The following is a 20,635-nucleotide window of genomic DNA, read 5'->3' as shown; positions in this document are numbered from 1 at the left end:
CATGTTTTTAAAAGAAATATACACATACGTCGCAAATGAAAGCAAATTTTTTTGGGGACCCAAATAAAGACCCATCTGTGGTTTCTGACCCAGAATTATGGGAACCATTGACATGGAGCCACACAGTTTTGATCATTGTGCCTTCAAACTGTTCTTTTTTTACATATACATATACTTAATTTGGGTTGTAAGTACCTTCCGAGCCAGCATGTCAATGTGGGGCCGACAGGGGGTTTATATTGGGCTGACAAACTGGGTCCCAAGTGGGTTTGTCCATGGTGGCCAGATCCATATTTGTCCATTTCATACCCTTTCCCGGCGACTTGGGTACTAAGTGGGCATGACTTTAAAGTGGGTAAATTATTCAGGTCACACAGGTTTCAGTACCATGGGCCCCAGATGGGAAGAACATGTGGGCCACCATGGACAAACCCACTTGGGACCCATATTGTCAGTCCATATAAAACACACTGACTTGCTGTTTCATTTTGTTATTTTATAGAGAAGCAAGTTCTCTTATCTGTTTCCTTTTAATTTGACCTTTTTATTTAATATTCAAACGAATGCAACACACTGTATATCAATGGTGAGCAAATTCATATTGGTTGAGCATGAATGAATGAATGCAGTGACAGAAAGTGGAGTTGGCATATTTTGACAATAGGAAACAAATTCACCTGAGGATGGAGAGACAGGGAGTGAGTGAGTGAGAGAGAGAGAGAGAGAGAGAGTAGAGAGAGAGAGAGAGAGAGAAAGCACGGCGTCTCTGGTTTGCTTCGTGCTCTCTCTCCTCTTCCACCTCCACCTCCTCCTCGGCACCGGACCGATCAGGGGAGCGCACCGTGAGCGCGCGAGAACGATGGATGAACTTTAAATCCGTGTCACCAACTTTCACCGCGGCTCAGCCATCACCGTCTCTCTCTCTCTCTCTCTCTCTCGCTCTCTCGCTGCTCTCCGCTTCAGAAACAGAAAAAAAGCACCAAAAAAAACAACAACGCACAAACTCTCGACAATGGATTTACTGCAAACACAACTCGACTGTAAATGATCACTTCGCTTATCGTCTTCTTCTTCTTCTTCTTCTTCTTCTTTTTCCTGAGTGGTGATGATGGCATCAATCGGGGAATTCGATCCTCTCAACACCAGAGTCCCTGCAACTAAAATAGAAGTTACTGTGTCGTGCAGGTAAGATCCATCTATCTATCTATCTATCTATCTATCTATCTATCTATCTGTCTATCTGTCTATCTATCTATCTATCTATCTATCTATCTATCTATCTATCTATCTATCTATCTCTCTCTATCTATCTATCTATCCATCCATCGTGACATAGGTGACAATCATGTGTAAATCCTCTCTCTCTCACACACACACACACACAGCTGACATTCTGTATGTTAATACAGTTAATCCCATCACTTACCTCCAATACTCCAATGCATTAGGGTGATTAAAAATCCTGACCCCAGCAGAGCTCACTGGTATTCCCCCACAGGCTCGGCTGACAGTTGGTGTGAATCTATTTCTTTCTTTCTTTCTTTATTTATTTATTTATTTATATAAATATATATATATTTCACTCCAGCTAACCTATATCACGAGAAGCAGTGTGCTGTTTTAAACCAAACAAAAACAAAGCATACATTCAGTGATGGTATGGTGATGGCAAGCTGCTGTGGGTGAAAGGTTGGCTATACTGGCTGGTGGCGACTGTCAGCCTGTCAGGCGTTCTCATCCCGCTCCTGAATAATGAGTAGCTGCTGTCGCCGCTGTGTGGTCCCCACTGACATCGGTGACCATGCAGCAGACACCTGGAGTTTGACAACCCCAATGAGTCCCAGTCAGACGCAAGCAGGGCTAGATGAAGGAGAAGTGTTTTCCTTACCGTGGCAAATTTACTGCTTAAATAAAAAAATGAAGGGACTCAAACATCACAATGTTTATACACTGATGTAAAACAACGTAACGCCAAACAAAACCAAATAGTACCAAACTACTCAGGCCTGCGTTCTAAAACTGTGATTATGTTGAGCAGTTTTTATTAAAAGGTTGTGTTTTGTGTTGTTGTTTATCTGTTACCTGCATTGAAGAAGAAGAAGAACCTATCAGAGACACTGGAACAAGCTGCATTTTCCAATTTCCCAATAAGTAATGTTTGAATGCTGATGTGAATCTATAATAAGACATATTTATGGTATTTATCTACTGTAAGAGCATTTGGCAGAAATTGCTTTCCAGCTGTTTTTTTTTTCTAAGCTAGAGTTATAAATGCAACAGACGGCTTCATTTAACAAATAGAATAACATGTAGAACAAGTACGAAGCACTGTTGTCACTCTACCCTTTGGGTATCAATACAGTGACCTTGATCACGACCTTGAACCGATGCACCTCAAAGAACTTCACAGGATCACGACAAAGTCAGTCAGGAGGAAAAACCAAAAAGACCTGATGAATCACCAGAATTCAGCACTCTGTTGAATAAAAGAATATATTCCGAAGTCATGTTAAATCATGCAAGTTTCTGTGATATCCCAAATCCCTGGAATCTGTTGGATTGAACGCCCAAAGGTGTGGTCTGGCTGCATCTTGGCTGGATTGTCTAGTCCAGTGTTTCCCAATCCTGGATTGTGCTTTGTCAGGATTAGAAGATTACACGTCGGTTACAAAGTTTGTTCTGTCTGTGGTCTCCGGGACCCACTTGGGACCCATATTGTCAGCCCATATATAACCGTACTGGCTGCATAACAGTGATACTTTAAAAACAATATTTATCTAATAGGGCTAGTCAAATAAGAGGGTGTTCTGATGAGGTTAAATGGACTATGATAAAGGAATAGATAACACAATAAAATAAAAAAGTAATATAAAAGTATTACTTTTAATAAGTAATACTTATAAGTAAATAAAATAAAATCACTCATTACATCAAAAATCATAATGACTGCAAATTTCCCCACTGCGGGACAATTACAGGACTATCTTATCTTATCTGTGTGTGTTTGACGCTTTGAAGTTTCCTTGGACTTTTTAGCATTTGTAGACTTTTACAGTGTTTCCTGTTATTTGGGCTTTTGGGATGAGCCTGCGTCCTTTATCCATGCTTTCACCTGACTGCGACTGGCTGATACAGCAGCGGTTGACTTCCTGTTCCACTTTGCTGTTTTTCTCCTTGTGTGTCACCTCTTGCTTTAGCCTCTCTGTCCACGCCCCCCCCCCGCCCGCAGCTTTAATTACCTGTCCTGATTGGACTCACCTGTGTCTCGTTAGCTCCCAGCCTGCTGTGCATGTATTGTCCCTCTCGTGTGCTGAGCCTGTTCTGTTTGTTATTTGCTCCTCGCTCCAGTGACGTCCGTGTTCCAGGCATTCTTTTCCCTCATGCCTCCCCTTTGTCAGATTTTGGCCTTTTGTTATTTTTATCCTGCCTTCATGTCAGATTCCTTTGTGTGTCCCCACCTGCAAAGTAAGTTATGTTTAAGACTTTTATTGAACACTAGCCCCACATTTAGGACGTCCTTTATTTTGAAACCTAACCCCTGTGGTCAATAATAATAAGTCTGTCAAACAATTTCTTACAGGAAGACATTCAGTGCAACTATATCACGCTTCATCAGGCTTTGGGTCATAAATTAAGTATTTAATTTGGCTCACCATAGCTTGCATTTAGAATAGACAGTTGGTAGCAATATAATAATATTAATTTAATAATAACAATATATTTTGGGAGTAATTTAAACCTGCCCACGCTGATTTGAGACTTTCTGAGCAACACCCAGGAGAGCAAAGAGAGAAAAAAAATCAATTAACGCTGGATGCTGTCAGTGAAATACTGACATATCTGTTAAATGGATCTATATTTAGCGCTCTGTCTGATCTAGAAAAAGCTTTTCCTGTTTCCCAACAACTCGTTATGTAATCAAGAGCCAGGACGCCGCAAAAGAAAGAAGACGGTGACGCCGTTTGTTTGTGAATATGTCGACAAACGTGTTCATGAGGTGATGGTGAGAGGAGAGGAGGGAAATGCAGACTTTGCTGAAAGTTAGCCTAAAGAAGACGTTACAGAAGCGGCTTTGAATAAAGCATGAATGAACGAAAGGATACATGTTTACTTACACTTTCAATTTTGCTGTTTCCACAGGAATCTCCTGGATGTAGACACATTCTCCAAGTCAGATCCTGGTACGTCACAGCGCTTCATGATCTCCACTGAACTGTTTGTTGATGGTGCTTTTGGAGAGTGAATCATTTTCTCGCCAGTTCAGTATTTATTTACTAGCCTTAAATGCACAGTATGTCATTTGTGCTGCTCTGGGACTCTCTCACTCTCTCTCAGTCAAAAGAAAAACAACATAATGACCAGTTTGATGACATCAGTGTAGGATTATGAGGTTCGACTCACTTCTCGATGAAGTGACTGATCCTCCCTGTTTTTTTTAAGTTGCATACATACACCACACAATGTTGAGCTTTTTCAGAAAAAGCGTGACCCCCAAATGACCGACTCACTCTGCCTGCCTCTCTCTCTCTCTCTCTCTCTCGCGCGCACTCTCTGCTTGCTGCTGAAGAGCATTATTCGATGCCTCACGACAGCTGGTGAACCTCAGCTCTGCTGAACATTTCTATTCCATTCGTTATTTCTTTTCAACGAGGCTTCACTTGCGAAATATTTGCAGGACCGGCGGATGCACGGCCTGACATGAGCAGCCCCTGCGAGGCCGAGGACGCCGTTAAAATGCGACCGAAGCCAATGAAACGTTCAATATGAAAACGGAAGTCATTTTTTTTCAAGTTCAGTGACTGTGTCTGATGGAGTCTGTGCTCCAGTCATGCAGGAAGTACTGAACTAATCTCTTTAATTAACCGGTTGTAATGATTTAGTAAACCGGAACCAACTGCTTTTCTTAGTTAGTGTGTGTGTGTGTCGAGACGAGTCTTGCTAGAACTGTATAGCGGAAAAGCACCGTTAGTCTCATTGTTTTTAGTCATTTTGATGCAGAAATCTAATCATTCAAGAAACATCCGGCTGCCTTTCAGTCGCATAACTGTCTCATGTGTTGCTTGATGGCCTTCAAACTTGGCAGGTGACTTACCAAGGGCGTCAGTGTTTGGTGTTTGGATGAAAAAATGCAAGTGATTTGGTAGAAATAGCTAGAAATAGACACGTTGCGGTGTGCACATTGAACACGTTCTGCGTTGTAGTGTCTTAAAAGCAAGATAATGGTTAAAACGTGATGAACGATGATGTTCCACTGTACAGGTGAAGAACAAGGACAAGACAGGGGAGGGTCAGAAACGTGGAGGTTGACCAAAGGTCAGGATGTGAGGCCTCTTGGCCTCCTTTATGTCATGCGGTAGAGAAATTACAGCCAGGGGACAGAGCGGGGATTAAAAAGCCTCCGACACGGTATTACCCCCATCAATCGTTTCACAAGCCTGCGCCAGTAGTTTTAAATATAAAGCTGCATTCCCCTACATGATGATACTAAAACTGCAGCCCCCTGTCTCTCCCTCTCTCTCTCTCCCTCCCTCACTATTAAGTGCGACTCCCAATCTCATTATTCTCTTGTGTAGGTGTGTGTTTTATTTTCCTGTCTCTCTCTTTTACCCCGAAGCTTTTCCTCAGAACCACAGGCCAAGGCTCGGCTGTGGCATTTTAAGTTTAAGTCGTTTTTTCATTTACTTTATGAGGATTTTTTTTTAGATTTAAGAAGAAAATTAAGATGGAAAGAAAATAGTTAAGGGACACTGCTGTTTGATATTGAGTGGGAAAGCTGCTCAGTGATGTAGGGGTGATGCATTTGGAAACTGCCATGCGTTAGTACTAATTGAGTAGCAAGGAGACTTTACACCGTGTCTAAACTTGCAAGAATTACTTATGTGTGCAAACCACCCTCACTTAAATCAATGTATTAGCCATACTATTCGCCAAAAATGTAATGTTTCCACAACAAAAGTTCCTTGATTTTCAAATAATTTGTTGTGCAAGTAAACATGCTTGAGGATAAATTTGCTTTGTCTGCACTGCAAAGCTAAAGTGTCCTTGCCTGGCGTTCTCAGCGGTCCTTGGCATAGACTGGTTTCCAGCAATGTGGTGCAGGTGCTCAGAAAACACTATGCTATGACAGAGCTTGTGTAGATTAACAATGACAGAAGGTTTCGGTGCCTTCAGCTTGAGAGATTTGTTTTTGATTAGTCGTTCAAATCCTTCCTCCAGTCCTGATACTAAGATCGTCTGAAGAAGGGAAAAAGAAGAAGAGAAGAACGTGGTGTCTGCAGCCTCCGAAATGCCCACTTAACACACGGCAGACAGGACGGGGTCACATGCATGTTTTTCATAGTGACTCCGCTAATTCGAGCTTTTCCACACTTTTAAAGCTTTTAAAGATTTGAACTGCACAAATTGCAGAAGTAATGGGTGGAAATTGCTCACTATCCAAAGAACTGTCACTTGTGGAGCTGAAGCCGAGTCATGGTCGAGAGTGCAAACTTATTTACGAGCACTCTAAGGAGGGTTCACTGTGCACTTTAAATCCATGGAGATCAACCGATGTGCCGCAAGATGTGGGCAAAAACGGGTGGAGAGGACTTTATTTCAGACCTGCAGTATCCTGACATCTTCAACTTCCTGATTAACGTCCCTTCATTTTACTCCAGAGAGTCACTAAAAGTTTATAAAAGCCTGGAGGGAAACAAATGGACGCGCTCTGGCTTTGTTGTGATAACGTTGCCGTGTCGACTTGTACATCAGTTAGACTAGTGCATTATTTACTGGGAGTCGACCACAAAATCAGTTGCTTGTGGGTTGTTTTCCACCTCTGCCGTCTTTCTGGATCTGTGGGGAGCTGGTAAAATGTCCTCCCATTAGCCTGTCTCAGATTGTTTTGGCATCCCGGGGCACAGTAGCTATCTACAATCTTCACTTTCATAATGAAAACAGTCGGCAAAGACAAGAGTGTAGTATCCTGCAATTGCCTTGTTATGTGCTCCGTCGTCTTCAATGACCATGAGCTGAGAATCGAAATATACACCTGTTAAATATCTTCTTGATTACATTATGTAAGCGTCTACCCTGAGGTTTTGAAGTAGACCGCCGGTGATGGATTTACTTCATTACGGTAAACATTTTATGCTTAATAGAGCACAGCCTTGGCATTGTCATTGCAATTTGCTTGTGTTGGTGTCGCACTTAATGTGTCGTTTGCTGGAAATTGTGGTTGAGATGTTTTGAAAATTGAAGGACGAGTATCTTCTAACTGTGTCTCGAGTGGATTCTGAAGAACGTGCGTCATTCAGCGGAGAAGTGTGTAATGGATTGAAGCTTGGTGTGTGTGTGTGTGTGTGTGTGTGTGTGTCACATCTAATCATTTCAGCTTGGAGTTTATTGTGAAATCTGTGAGTGAAAGAATGTTTTCAGCAGTCTTGTATGATTCTCTTCAAATCCACTTGTACATACCGTGTGTGTGTGTGTGTGTGTGTGTGTGTGTGTGTATATATATATATGTATATATATATATATATATATATGTATATATGTATGTGTGTATATGTATATATATGTATGTATATATAGATATAGATATAGATATATATATATGTGTATACATGAATATATGTGTATATGTCCAACATATCAGGACAGAAGTTGTATTGCACAGTGCTGTATATCATTAGAGCAACAGGGTATAGTAGACCTCTGGATATGCTGTCAGTGCCACTGATTAGAAATGCATTGTAAAAGCAGAGCTACACCAAAACACTGATCCGGCTTTAATTGAACCACCTTCTCCCTGTATCCCCAGGCTCTTGACAGCCATCACCTTAAGTCTTTGATTTTCCTGTGTTTTAATACAGTGTGATATAAATTTTGTCCAGTGTCCCTCTGACACAAAAACACCCAGCACTGCTGCTGTCTCCATGGTTGTCTGCATGAGGAAGGCTACATTTCATTTCGTATAATTTATTTCTCCCCGATCTGATCCCTCACAATACTTTGCAAAGGATTCAGATGGCAGGGTTGGTTTTTTTTAGCTTTTAATTAAATACTCTGAATGCAGTTTTCAACAATGTCATGCACTGCCTGAGGAAACGATAACAGTCACAGTTGCTTGTCATCGGTAGCATTGTGTCGGACAAGCGAGCGTACGCCAAGATAGTCAAGTGAGTAATGAGTTATAACCAAAACACTTGGCATGACAAAATCTCTGTGCAGTGTTTCAGCATGTTAAGATAAGTTATAAGCCTTCAGACTCATGGAGGATCAGTGTTAGTCAAACTAGCCCCCTCAAATGGTATTTACCCGCATCGCTTCATGCGGGGTTGTTTCCTGTCTGAGCGAACAGACACTTACCTAATCACTGAGAGGGGAGGAAAAAAAAAACTGCCAATCAGCTCCACCTGGAACAACACGTTGATATGAATCTGCACTGACTGACAGGATAAACAACCTCATACTTGAAAACATGTTTGCTATACTGTTAAGGAAATGAAAGCAATGTGTATAATAATGCAGCTGTAACTTAAAGGTGCATTGAATAGAAAAAATGTTTTCTTTAAAATGTTCTTAGGATATACAGTACAAATATATATATATATATATATATATGCATATATATATGCATACATATATACTGTCAGCTTCATATGACTCTCTGTCTTTCTCAGTATAGCGTGTAGATGTCGCCCAGGTTGGAATATGACTTAATATTATAATGTTACGTCGCTTGACCAAAATTACGCACCGCAGCTTTAAATATTCAGCGAGCTGTCGAGACTCAGCTGTGAGCTATTTGGCAGCAGATCCACATGGGACGGAACGCCGTGGCAATAATGCGACGGTGCTTTATGACGGGAGGATGTAATTAACAGTGTGGGTGCCATGCAACAGACAGGAGGTTGAACTGTATACTCCATTAGGCAAACCTTCATTTTCCACTTCTCATGTAACTGACTGAATTCAATTAGAAGTGCTCACCGGGAGCTACACGTATGACAGGACTGCTCCCTGTGTAGATGCTAAATATAGAAATTCTAAACGGCATACAGAGAAAGAACGAAACAAATAGGTTTTTCAGCTTGAGATGCGAGTTTATGACTTGAATGCCGTTCAGAACTGACAGTGCTGCTCTAATTCAGTGGAATAAAGAGTTTTAAATGTGGTTCATGCCATGGTTTTAGGTGCAGGTTGGAATGGTATAATGTCAAAACTGTGTGGAATGCTGTTGGGTGTGGTAAAGCAGGAGTTTGGCAGCCTGAGTCTGCACCGGAGTATCTGAAATGTCTTGTCTGCCACTAAGACTTGAGGCTGTTTTGAGCTCGATGTTAAAACCTCTACACTAATAATATACAAGGAATCACAAGAAGACATTGTGACAATGAGCTGATGCTTATTAATTTGAACTAATAAGAGGAGGAAGGAAAGACATGCAACCAACACTGAACACTGAACTCAATACAGTCAGATTTGTCAGATGTTGACCAGTCTGCCAGGATACCAGAACATTTCATTGGATTTGTACAGATTTGTGTGACCACCAGTGTCTGGATACAGCTGTTGGGTATGGTCATTCATCCAGAGGTTCTTAAAAATAATCCCCTGCATGCTGCACTGGAGTTCTGGAGGATGGTGGTTATCCTTTCATATCACAACTTGGCACAATCATAACACCATAATGTAAACCAGTGTGAGCCGCAGTTGCAGCCAGGTCCACCACTCAAAGGCCTGCTGTTTGATTAAAGAGTCCCTTCTGGGCGCAATCCATAGTTTTCATGGCAAGAGGTTTGCCTTCTGTTATTGTGCTAACACCTTCAGAGTCATTGTGATGGTTAAAAAGCTTATCGCAGGAGTTTGGGGGCTGTCTCTCTCCCACAGAAAACTCAGTCTTCCAATATGTGCGATGCCGACCCGGAGAATCAGGAGGTCAGCCTACACCGCCCCGCGCGAGCGCGCGTAAACAACCCCCGGTTTTTCGAATGGCGAGAATTAGGAAAACACAGAAGCTTGCAAAATGGATCCTGACCGTTATCCAGCGACTCCATTGGAGCAGATGTACTTGTACATGGCCAGAAAAGGGGACGTGAGTGTCAGTTGCGAGTGTTTATGATGGTGAGGATAAAGTGTTGTAACTGAACTCCATAGAGAAAGAGACATACAAAGTTTCTGCTTCCACAGCTCATGGACACCCAAGACTATCATAGTTAATTCTCCTGTGACCTTGATAGGGTCATGAGATTTGTGCAGAGCAGGAAATTATGAATGACTATCAGATCTCTCAGATGAAGATCGAATTGGGAAATGTTTTTTTGAGCCCCGCCATGTTTCTGACGGCACAGAATCAGGGGAGGCTGACATACACAACATGAGCCACAGAGGCTACAAAAATGCTCTCTCTCCTCCTGCTGCCTTACCCATGAGTGATGAGCACTTTCCAATTTTCTCAGCAGTGTGCTCTCTTGAGTCAGTGACAGAGGCTGCTGGTGGCCTCCTGAGCTCCTGTGCACAGTGAAATACATATCAAAGCTCATGATGTGTACACCATCCTGTAGAATACTGTCAGCCCACACACATCCATCTCTACTTTGATCTGTACTTGGAGTATGTGAACTGTTCTGAATTTAAGTCAGGACAGACTTGCCACTCAGTCCCGGTCCATGTCCAGTGACAAAGGATCATCCTGTCCTCTCAGGTGATCACAAGTCACAAGTCATTACTTATCTAGTAAACTACTAGTATGGGAAACTCCATTGACCATAAAGTTACTCAAACATTTCATTTGGAGACCCACTTTATAAAGACATTACAATCCAATTCACACAAATATGACCAGGAAATGCTTGTGTGATGTGTGATAATGGTTGTAACTGCCATTTCTGGAACACTGGAATACTATTTTAGGAAAGTGAGCTCGCCATTTCCAAGATCTACATGTGTGATGAATTAAAGAGGCTTGGAAAATTCAACCATTTATTTGGTGACCCATTTAAATCTCAAGTGGACCCATCTGTGCGTCCCAGACCAGTCTCTGGTTTAAGATTCAGAGGCATTGGACTTTCATTGAGTCGTCTTTCAACTCGAAGGTTGTGGGTTCGATTCCCGGCTCCGCCTAGAGTGGGTATAAAAGATGAGTGATAGAAAATACATCGATGTGCTGCATGGAAAGTGTGAGTGAATGGGTGAATGGCGGGAAAACTGTAGTGTAAAGCAGCTTTGAGTGGTCATCAAGGCTATAGTAAAGCGCTATATAAATACTTGAAGTTGTCACTGCCTAAATGAAGGCTGAGTGACTTTATTGAACGTCTTTTCTATTGATATCGCAGAAGTGTCTATCGCAATACATATCGTTATCGTTTTACCGCCCAGCCCTACTGTCCTCTACTTTTACACCAATTGCCCTCATGTCCTTGAACCTTCTCTGTGGCCGTCCTCTTCTCCTCCTGCTGCCTAAACGATCTCAACCTTGACTTTATTTCCAAACAGTTCAACCTGAACGGTCCCTTGAATATGCTCATTTCTTTCAAATAATTGGAAAACACAGTTTGCAAAAAGCTGAATGGAAACATTGAATGTCGAATTCTGGGTAGAGCTGCTCCCTGAAATTCATGTCATCCGTACTGATTGACTCCCATTTTGTTAGAGAGGAGGCGCAGAGACTCATTTTCACTCGGATCACTTGAGTCACATTACGCCAAAAGGTTGTTGTGGAATGAGGAACCAGTAACACCAAACATATGTTGCGTACCACAGCTTTAAGAGCAGAATGTCTTTCTTAAATACTTTATCTGCCTTTTGGAGATCTGGAGGCTGAGCTGGAGAAACAAGAGCTGCCAAGAAGTTTACAAGTGAACAAAGGCCAAGTCTGTGAGAAACTCTGAGGCTGAGATGAAGTGAGTGTATGTTATTGTGTGAGGCTTTCAGGGATAAAAGCCAGTGATTGGTGACACATCTATAGTACAGGGACAACAATGGAGAGAAAAAAACTGTACGTCATAAACACATCACTGAACATTTAGGACAGAAATAGAGTTTGGAATAAAAGCAGAACTCAAAAGTGTCTACACTTCATCTCACGTAGAACCGTGAGGATCGTCAGAAATTCAATTAGTGGTGTTCACTCTTTCCTTTCTTTCCTTGAGCTGAGATAGTCGGAGCCTTCATCCTGAACAAATGAAGCAAACTGATGTAAATTCTTTTTTTCTCTCCTACTTTCCCCTCAAGAGTTTGACAAATCTGAGCCAACAGTTTCAAGCCAAAAGTGCATCTTGAGTTTGTGTGGAGACAGTTTTTTTCACAAGAATGTGCCAAGGTACAGGAAGACTCTGATGTTCTTCGTCTTATCTAATTTATTGATCGCTCAGAGTTTGTCCTTGAAGGATTCTGTATCGCGTTGCCCAGTCACTGCCTAAATTCAATTTGACTTCCTCTTTCCTCTTCCTCCGTCAAATTATCTTATGCCCATCGGTATCTTCCCACATGTGGAGGATGTATGGGTGTGCGATCATTGTCTGTTACTGTAAAGAACCAAAAAAAGCTCTTTTATTGATGTTTTTATATAAATGGAAATGTTAATGGAAGCGCAAGTTTTTTTCACTTCAGCTTATTAGTTTTTACAAGCGCTGAATTGGGTGGGAATTAGCAAATATTACAGTCGCAACATTAATCCCTTTTCCCCTGTTCCTCTCTCATTGCAGTGTAATTTCTATATTCAAACAGTTCTAGGGCCTGGAAATATGTCACAGTTGATCCACTCTGTAAATGAAATTTAGACAACGGTAAGAAAAGAACAGGGTTTGTGGTATTCATTGCCTTCAAATAAACCTTTTTAGTCACTTACATGAAATAAGGACAATTACCCCCAATAAGAGAAATTCTCTGGGGTTTTTATTCTTATGTGAGATAATATTGCACATATTTCCATTCTGAGACACACACACAACACAATGTATTGCTGTTTATGCAGTCTTCTGGCTCTATTGTAAATGTGAAGCCTTACCGTCACCTGCAACCAGTCCCCGATTGGATGGTACCAGCTGTCAATCACACTGGTCTCCACTCACATGTCTCTTTCTTTCCCCTCTAAACGGGAACATGATTTACGAACTTACCATCGTGTTCTATTGAAAAAGACATGAAACTAGTGATTTAGAGCTTCGGGAAATGACTCTCTATTCAAATGTACTGGTTTTTGCAACCAGTGGAGTCGCCCCCCTCGTGGCTAAGTGCTTTTTCTGTCCCACTTCCTGTGCTTTACTTTTCAAACTGGAAGACAACCTTAATTTGTGTATGCAGTCAGTGGTGTTGACACTTTTCAAAGTTGCATTTAGTCCAGTCCTGGTTTTTAACATATTCCAGGCATGTGTGACCTCTGCGACATGGCTCTTGCCCTTGGAGAAATGCAAATGGTTCTTCAGCAGTAAAGCCTCTCTCCAGTTTAACGGCAGCAGCTATAAACGGAATTGAAATCCCTACCGACGTTATAGGCTGGAAGGAAAAAAGCCAAAAGCTCTGTCTGTGGTCAGACAAATGCTGCTGGATGACACATTCCTTTGGTTCGAGATAAAAATAATGGAATTCATGAGGTATTTTTCCTTTTCATTCCCCAGTAGCTACGAGTGTGCTTCTTTCTGTTTAGGAGCAGCTTTCTGTTATTGAAGTGACCCGGTTCCATTTTAGAAAGTGTCATTTCCTTCTCTATATAAAGAGAATCACTGACACGGATCATCAAAACCTGGAAAGTTTAAGAAAAGAGATAATCATTCAGCTTCTTCATGTTGTCATTGTACATCTGGTGCTGCACGCACAATTTATCTCTCTTTTATTTCTATCAGGCGCCCGTATGAAACATCCCACTTCTCTTATGTAACACTTGCCGGTGGAGCATTGACAGCTTTCATCCACATGCATGGGTGTTTCACTCCATTAAAATCAGTGGGAGAGACGGCCTCCCCACTCCCACCAGTCCATGGAACGGTATTTAAACCATTGTGATTATTCTTTACTGTGATGCCAGTGAGTCACGTTTAATGAATTTTAGATACCGCTTGTGCTACTTCCTGTATTTTGTTGTTTCTCCTCGAGGGCGGTGAGTCATCAGCAGGTGGGAGTTGAAGTTTGGTTAATGCACAGCAGGTGTGTTTTTCAGAGTCTGTTCCTTCTTCTGTTATACAAATCTGCTGTTGCATCTGCAGTGGTTTTAAAATGACTCAGATCTGATATCCAGTACAAAGCTATATGTGATTAAGGCTGTGTTATGTGATTCAGAGTGAGTTATTTTCAGCTTTTCATCACTGTTAAATAATACAATAGGGCAGTTTTGTCCCTACGTGCCTTACAGCTGTAAATATATGAATGTAGATTTTGCTGTAAAATGATTTTTGGTTTCGACAGTTGAATGGTATTAAAAAAAATCCTTTGCATAGGCAATTCATTTGGAATTCAACATAGGCTCTGTTGCAGAGGCGAATAAAGGCAAAGTGGGAGTCACAGCATCTAAATAAAGGTCACTGGTGACTGATTACACCTGAGGACTCCTAATGAGATCTGAGGAGAGAGTGAGCAGCTCCTGTTGATTCAGTTATTCATGGTCATCCATTCCACGCCCACCACATTGTATGTGTACATGAACTGGAAGACAAACTGACATGCATTGGGTAAGAGCATATCCACATGATAACGACGGTGCAATACCCAATTTAGTCATGTACAGCCCACTCAGCTACTACTGAGTGTCAAGTTCACTACCAGACCACGCCCCCTGCACCGCTCCCCACTTTCCCTCCATCATCCTCTCTCCGACTTAGCTCTTCGCTCACTTCTTGGCATTTTTCAAAAACAGGCATTAGGCAGAGTAAGCCTCAAAAGAGGGGGTTTGTTACACTTTAAAGCCCACATAGACCGGAAGCTCCAATTAACGCTGCGTTTGTGTGTGTATCTGCGTCATTACCTCGTTTATGAAACCCTAAAGTTTCAGAACAAACGGTTCAGCCACTGCTGAGAAAATTGTTTTGTATTGTTTTCCTGGACTCTGCGAAGCGGATCGGCACTTCCTTAATTTGATGTCGTCATCAGAACGACAAGAACGTCAGTGAGGAGATATTTTGATCGGCTCCTTTGCAGCGATTAGGAGGTTTTTAACCATGAAAACAAGTTAATATATGTAAGTAGACCTCCATAACTAACATATATGTGTGATACAAGCATTCTATGTCACCTTTAAGGACTTACTTTAAGGTCACTGAACTCTATGTACTTGGACAGCCTAAACCAAGTGTTATTCCTAACCTTAACCATAACCATAGCCAGTTAATGCCTAACCCTAACCTTAACCACAATTTATATCTCAGCCCGAACCAGTTCCTAAGAAATGAGGTTATGCCTCATTAAGACGAGGTTCTGGTCTCAATGAGGACTACTGGGTCAGTGTTTATGCCAGAAAAGGTCCTAAAGAGTTAACAAAGAGGTAACAAACACAAGTAACACCGACATATACAGTATGTATGATCAAAATAAATTGCTCTGAGAAAAGGGAACATTCGACATGTAATTTCCTAGTGCACACACACACACTTGTGACACATGTCAGGGAGGCACTTCGCACATAAACAGTTGTTCTTATGGCGCAGTAGAATGGCTTATTGGACTTGCATTCATCAGGCGACTCCAAATGAATGCTAATGTTCTTGTCCTGAGTGTGTTTGATGTGCAAATGAGCAACTTACAGTGTAAGTGACCAACTATTATTCCACAACTGTGTAGAACAATATGCTGTTTAGAATTTTGGTTCAGTTTATTATTGCTATCCTACACCAAACCCCGAAGAATAAAGGAAAAAAAAAAGTTGATTATTGAGTTTCATCTATAAGTTATTAAAATACTTGTGTTTTGGGATTGCAGCTCTGTCCTGAGCTCCTCATTAGATGAACATGTACAGAGAAAGTAGTTTCATAAGCATCAGGTGACCTGAGGCAGTCCCTCCACCTCTGAAACTCTCTGCCAATATCGACATGTTATATCATGTTATATATATTAATGCGAGCAGCAGCATAAAGAACCTGTATGTGGTGTATAAGGAAGAGGAAGGGGGGACTCTTACTCTCTCGACTGCCCTGTCATCTGATTGGTCAAGCTGAAGAAGAGTTATGCTGAAAGATCACAATGGAATTATTGATTAATAACACCAAAGAAACCCCTGCCCATTGTATCTTAAGTGTAATATGATGCTCGTTGCTTTTGCAGCATGACATGATTTATGCCGTGAAGTCTGATTGTTCACAGAACAGGAAACTGGATGCTGCATGGGCTCCCTGCATGGGCTCCCAACTGGGCAGCTTTGTCAAAGTTGCTCCAAAGAGGTTAAGCTAATCTCCAAAGGTGCTCTCTTGCCTCATCTCTCCCTTGGCAGCAGATCAATACATTAGGAGGGATGTGTGACCACCATGCCTCACCTAAATCGCTGTGTGACAGGTGTATCTGTGGGGGATTTGTGACAGCCAAGCCCTTTAATACTTAGCCCTTCATCTCCATCTGGAATCTGCCACAGCCCGACTGTGCCAGACTGGGATTTTCACACTGCACCTATTTTTCCAAACAATCGATTATCCATGCAATGTCCTTTTCCCACATACCCCGCATCAATACCCGTTTTTTGTCCATTATTCTTTCCCTACTTATACCATCCACGTCCCCTTTATACCACTCGTCCGCCTCTCAGTTTCACCTCACAGTGAGCAGCTTGTGTCCTCAGCCTGCATAAGCCTGTGGCATCCTGTCCATGCCTGCCGACTCTCTGATTACATTTTTCCTGCCGTGCAAACGTCCAGGACGTAGGCTGCAAGAAATCCCCCGTCAACAAAGCCTTCACACAGGTGACTCTTGCTGTCAGCGCACTTGTCTTACTTGCATGAGTCCACAAGTACATTCTACCATTTTTTTTCACTAACATTCTAAGCCGATGGGAGAGACGTGCAAAAATGGAGGGAATTCAGAGTCTCTTGATGTGTGGATACATATTGTTCACATGCCATATCTTTATTTATTTACCAGCAGTAATACCAACACATTGATTCCATTTGCATACTCTACCTTTACATTTCTACATTTACTATACATTTCACATAGTGTCTACCATACAAGACAGTGGAGGCAGTGTTCTGATCTGGGATTTCTTCAGTTAGTTATATCTAGGTTCAGCAATGTTATGCACCCAAAAACTACCCAGATATACTAAATAACCAGGTTTTTGGGGCATGTTTTAAGACAGACTCGGATTTATTAGGCATCCATTGTGAAGTGGCATAGATTGGCAACCACGAAGTTCACACCTTAAAGGCCTCATGGCATCAAAATCAGGATTTTAGTGCTTTAATCACAAATATGTTGGTTGAAATATTACCTACATTCTTGTATACAACCTAATATCAAAAGGGCATTTTTTTTCCCCCAACATTCCAATTAGACTTTAGAGGTTGCCATGCCCTTGAATCCCCTTTTAGATTTCTGATGACTCATCCTGTACGCTTGCGTATACCAAGTTGCATCCAATCAAGGGCTGTATGTTTTTTTTTTATACCCCGACACGATGAAACATTCAGACGCAAAAACTCCATCTTGGGGATGAGCCTGCGTTTCTCTAGTCTTTCCCTCATCAGCAGCTCTATGTCATCACTCAAAAAAACATTCCAGATATAGGCAACACTAGTGGTGAGAAGTCCTCCACAACAGACGATATAGACTGTCTTCTGTGTTTAGCTCCATCTTCATGCTGTGTTGTAGCCGCAGCACTATTGAATACTTCAAAGGCCAATCACTATGGTAATCAGACCTTCCCTTATAGCTCGTTTTAAGTGGAAATACATCAATTTTCAGAAGCTACTCGCGCTCCGAGAGCCACGTCATGAGTGCAGTACCCCACTGAGAATCTTTGGGATGTGCTGGAGAAGATATAACACAGTGGTTCATGCTCATTATATCAAATACACGATCTTGGTTGAAAAATTGATGGACTGTGGACTGTGGGCAACTGTGGACTGAAATAAATGTTGTTCCATTGCATTTACTTATGGAAACAATGCATACAGTATGTGTTATTATCACAACTAAAGGCGATCCAAGTGACTTTTTTTTGGCCTGGCAGTGTGTTCTACTGGATTGTTGCAGCTATTAATTAAAGAACATTGTTTGCCTCGGCTGTTGCTCTCATTCTCCTGATTATTCTCCTCTTGGCGTACCTTGTTGGTGTGAATGTAGCTCTTGTTGATATTTGCTCCCACTGACTTTTTCCTGTGGATATCCTGAAGGTTGGCCGTGGCTCATGAGTGGGTCGGTGTGTAGGCAGCGTGCTGATGGCGAGATAGAAAGAACAGTAGATGTGCTTTGTGAATGTATGAATGGCCATGCTGTAGTGTGGAGTGTCTTGAGTGGTAAATATGACTAGAAAAGTCCTATTCCTATACTCAGCAGACTTTGCAGAGACTGCTGTGTAGTTCGTAAGTGAGACTAGTTTAAGTGGGATTTCGGTAACAAAGAAGATTAAGTAATCAGCTCTGCTTACCCCACAGCTTAAAAGATTGCTAGGGTAATGAAACACAAATTGCTTGTCTTCATTTAGACGATCGTATTTCATGTTGGCTGTCATGTTGATAGGTCTCGTTATCAAGAAGCACACTGCCCTGGTGGTGGAGTGGCTCAGTGGTTGCACTCAGTGGTCGCAAGTTCAACTCCACCCCTGGCTGATTGTACTCAATTCCATTGTAAGTCTCCACAAAAACTAGAGATTTTCGGGGATGTTTAGAGGTCCTGACCCAGGTATTGCAAGGCAGGCAATACATACAGTATTTATACTACAAGGTGGACGTTATTACCTTGTATAACAATTACGATAAGTCAAACTACTAGTATAATTAAACTGTTCTCTTTCTCACATGGAGCTTTGAGATCTTTCCTAGTGTATAATAGCTGGGTTAGTTTTGCCAAGGATGCAACATAGCACATTGGAATGACAGTACGTCCTCTAAAGAGGTGGCAGAAACTAAAGAAGAAAACACTGGTAGGCGGCAAAGGAAATAGAACCCTGGTTTCAAAGCAGAAGCCAGATCAACCGGTGAGTCATTACTGAAATACTGTATGTCCAACATCAAGATCTTTAGTAGTACTTATAATAATGTAAAGTCACACAAGGCTTTTTTCTGTGGCTAATATGCTTTTGATCAAATTACATTAAATTACATGTCATTTAGCAGATGCTTTTTATCCAAACTTACAATAAGTGCATTTAAACATTTGGGTACAAATCACTGTTTCATCCATGTGCACACACAAATACAGACATTGTGTTTGGGATTTTCTTTTTTTATGCCACTGCAGTCTCCACTGAGCTGTGGATCCAGTGTCAAACGTCATGTGAATTGAGCTCATTTCCTAATTCCATTCATGTTTATGGTCACCTGGGTATCAGTCCTGCAGCCAAACTGTTGGCTGGAGTTTTTTGGGTGGGAGTAGAGTTTGGACTGACAACAAATTGCCTCATGGTGTGGTCCTTCCCTAAGTTGACCAGATGGGCCCTTTCCTTTCTCAGTCACTTTCCATGAAGCAGGCAATCAGTCAGCTTCATTGTACATGGCCTAACCCTGATGTAACCTCTGTGTGGATTAGTCTGAGCCTGCTGTCGGGCTGATGTTGTTGTGCAACCTTGAGGCAAACCACAAGGTCTCGTGAGTTTGATCTCGGATGAAGAGACTATACTTTGTCTCTTGAACATCATTATTTCAGCTGTTGGGCCAGAATCAGCATCGAGCCATGACTTTGCAAACAGATTAAATCCCCATTGTATATTTGTCATGTTTTCTTTTCTGTAATTGAATTGGAGGCAAACAAATTGAATAACTTATCTTGAAAGATGCAGAACTGTATGCTTTCAGTAAGATGAATAATCTGCCAAAGAATTTCCTCTAAAGATATATTGTCCAAGCGCTTGTCTGCGTGCTGCCCTTTCTGTTATCTCCCCTCCGTTAATGGCTCATTAGGACAGAAGATGTGGTTTTAATCATCTACCAGTTTAGATAGTCTGAACTTCATTAGAGCTAATGTCCAAACTTCAGAGGCACGCAGGGGCTGATGTGCCCGTCTAGACATGCAGAGCAACACTTGGCTAATTATCAATGCATCCCATAAGATCTTTTAATGAGCTTTGTTTTGCCGCTGCATGCACATACTGTGTGAGTGTATCTTAGCCTAGCATGACAGTATGAAATCTCTGTGGGTTATAATTGGGCTGCCTCAGTGCGATTGTAAATTCATGCAGTCGCACTCAAAGCAAATTTGTACAATTTCTTCTCAGAAGACGAATGTTAATGTTTGGCGAACAAACCGCAGTAGGACTTGATAAACACAAAGCCACGGGTAATGAATAGTTAAGGGACACCAGAATGTAACTCCATTGACTTTGTTTACTTTTTGTTTCAAGTGCAATGAAGCTGTGGGTGTGTGTTGCAAAGGAAAGCCAAACTTTCAGATAAAAGTTTCACTCAAGCAGTCGTGATTATATAATTGGGATAATTCATGCATGTGCGGGGCTGTTAATGAGATTTGGAAATGATGGTATTTGCTTGTTTCTGGCTGCAGGTGTCCAAACATAGTGCACTTT

The 20,635-nt window shown here is 41.7% G+C and overlaps 1 protein-coding gene across 1 annotated transcript in view; it reads left to right on the top strand.

The window, feature by feature from the left end:
• Nucleotides 1-988: 988 nt before the first annotated feature.
• LOC122776604 (copine-9-like) overlaps nt 989-20,635 on the top strand; it is a 77,142-nt gene continuing 57,495 nt past the window's right edge. Inside the window, exons 1-2 of the mRNA XM_044037204.1 lie at nt 989-1,185; nt 4,141-4,181. Coding sequence (XP_043893139.1) covers nt 1,106-1,185; nt 4,141-4,181 — 121 coding nt within the window. The 5' untranslated portion in view covers nt 989-1,105. The remainder of the gene's footprint in view (nt 1,186-4,140; nt 4,182-20,635) is intronic.

Source organism: Solea senegalensis, linkage group LG11, assembly GCF_019176455.1.
Source record: "Solea senegalensis isolate Sse05_10M linkage group LG11, IFAPA_SoseM_1, whole genome shotgun sequence".
Classification (NCBI taxonomy): Eukaryota; Metazoa; Chordata; class Actinopteri; order Pleuronectiformes; family Soleidae; genus Solea; species Solea senegalensis.
Note: the sequence above shows the minus strand (reverse complement) of the source record. Positions and strands in the feature narration are given on the sequence as shown.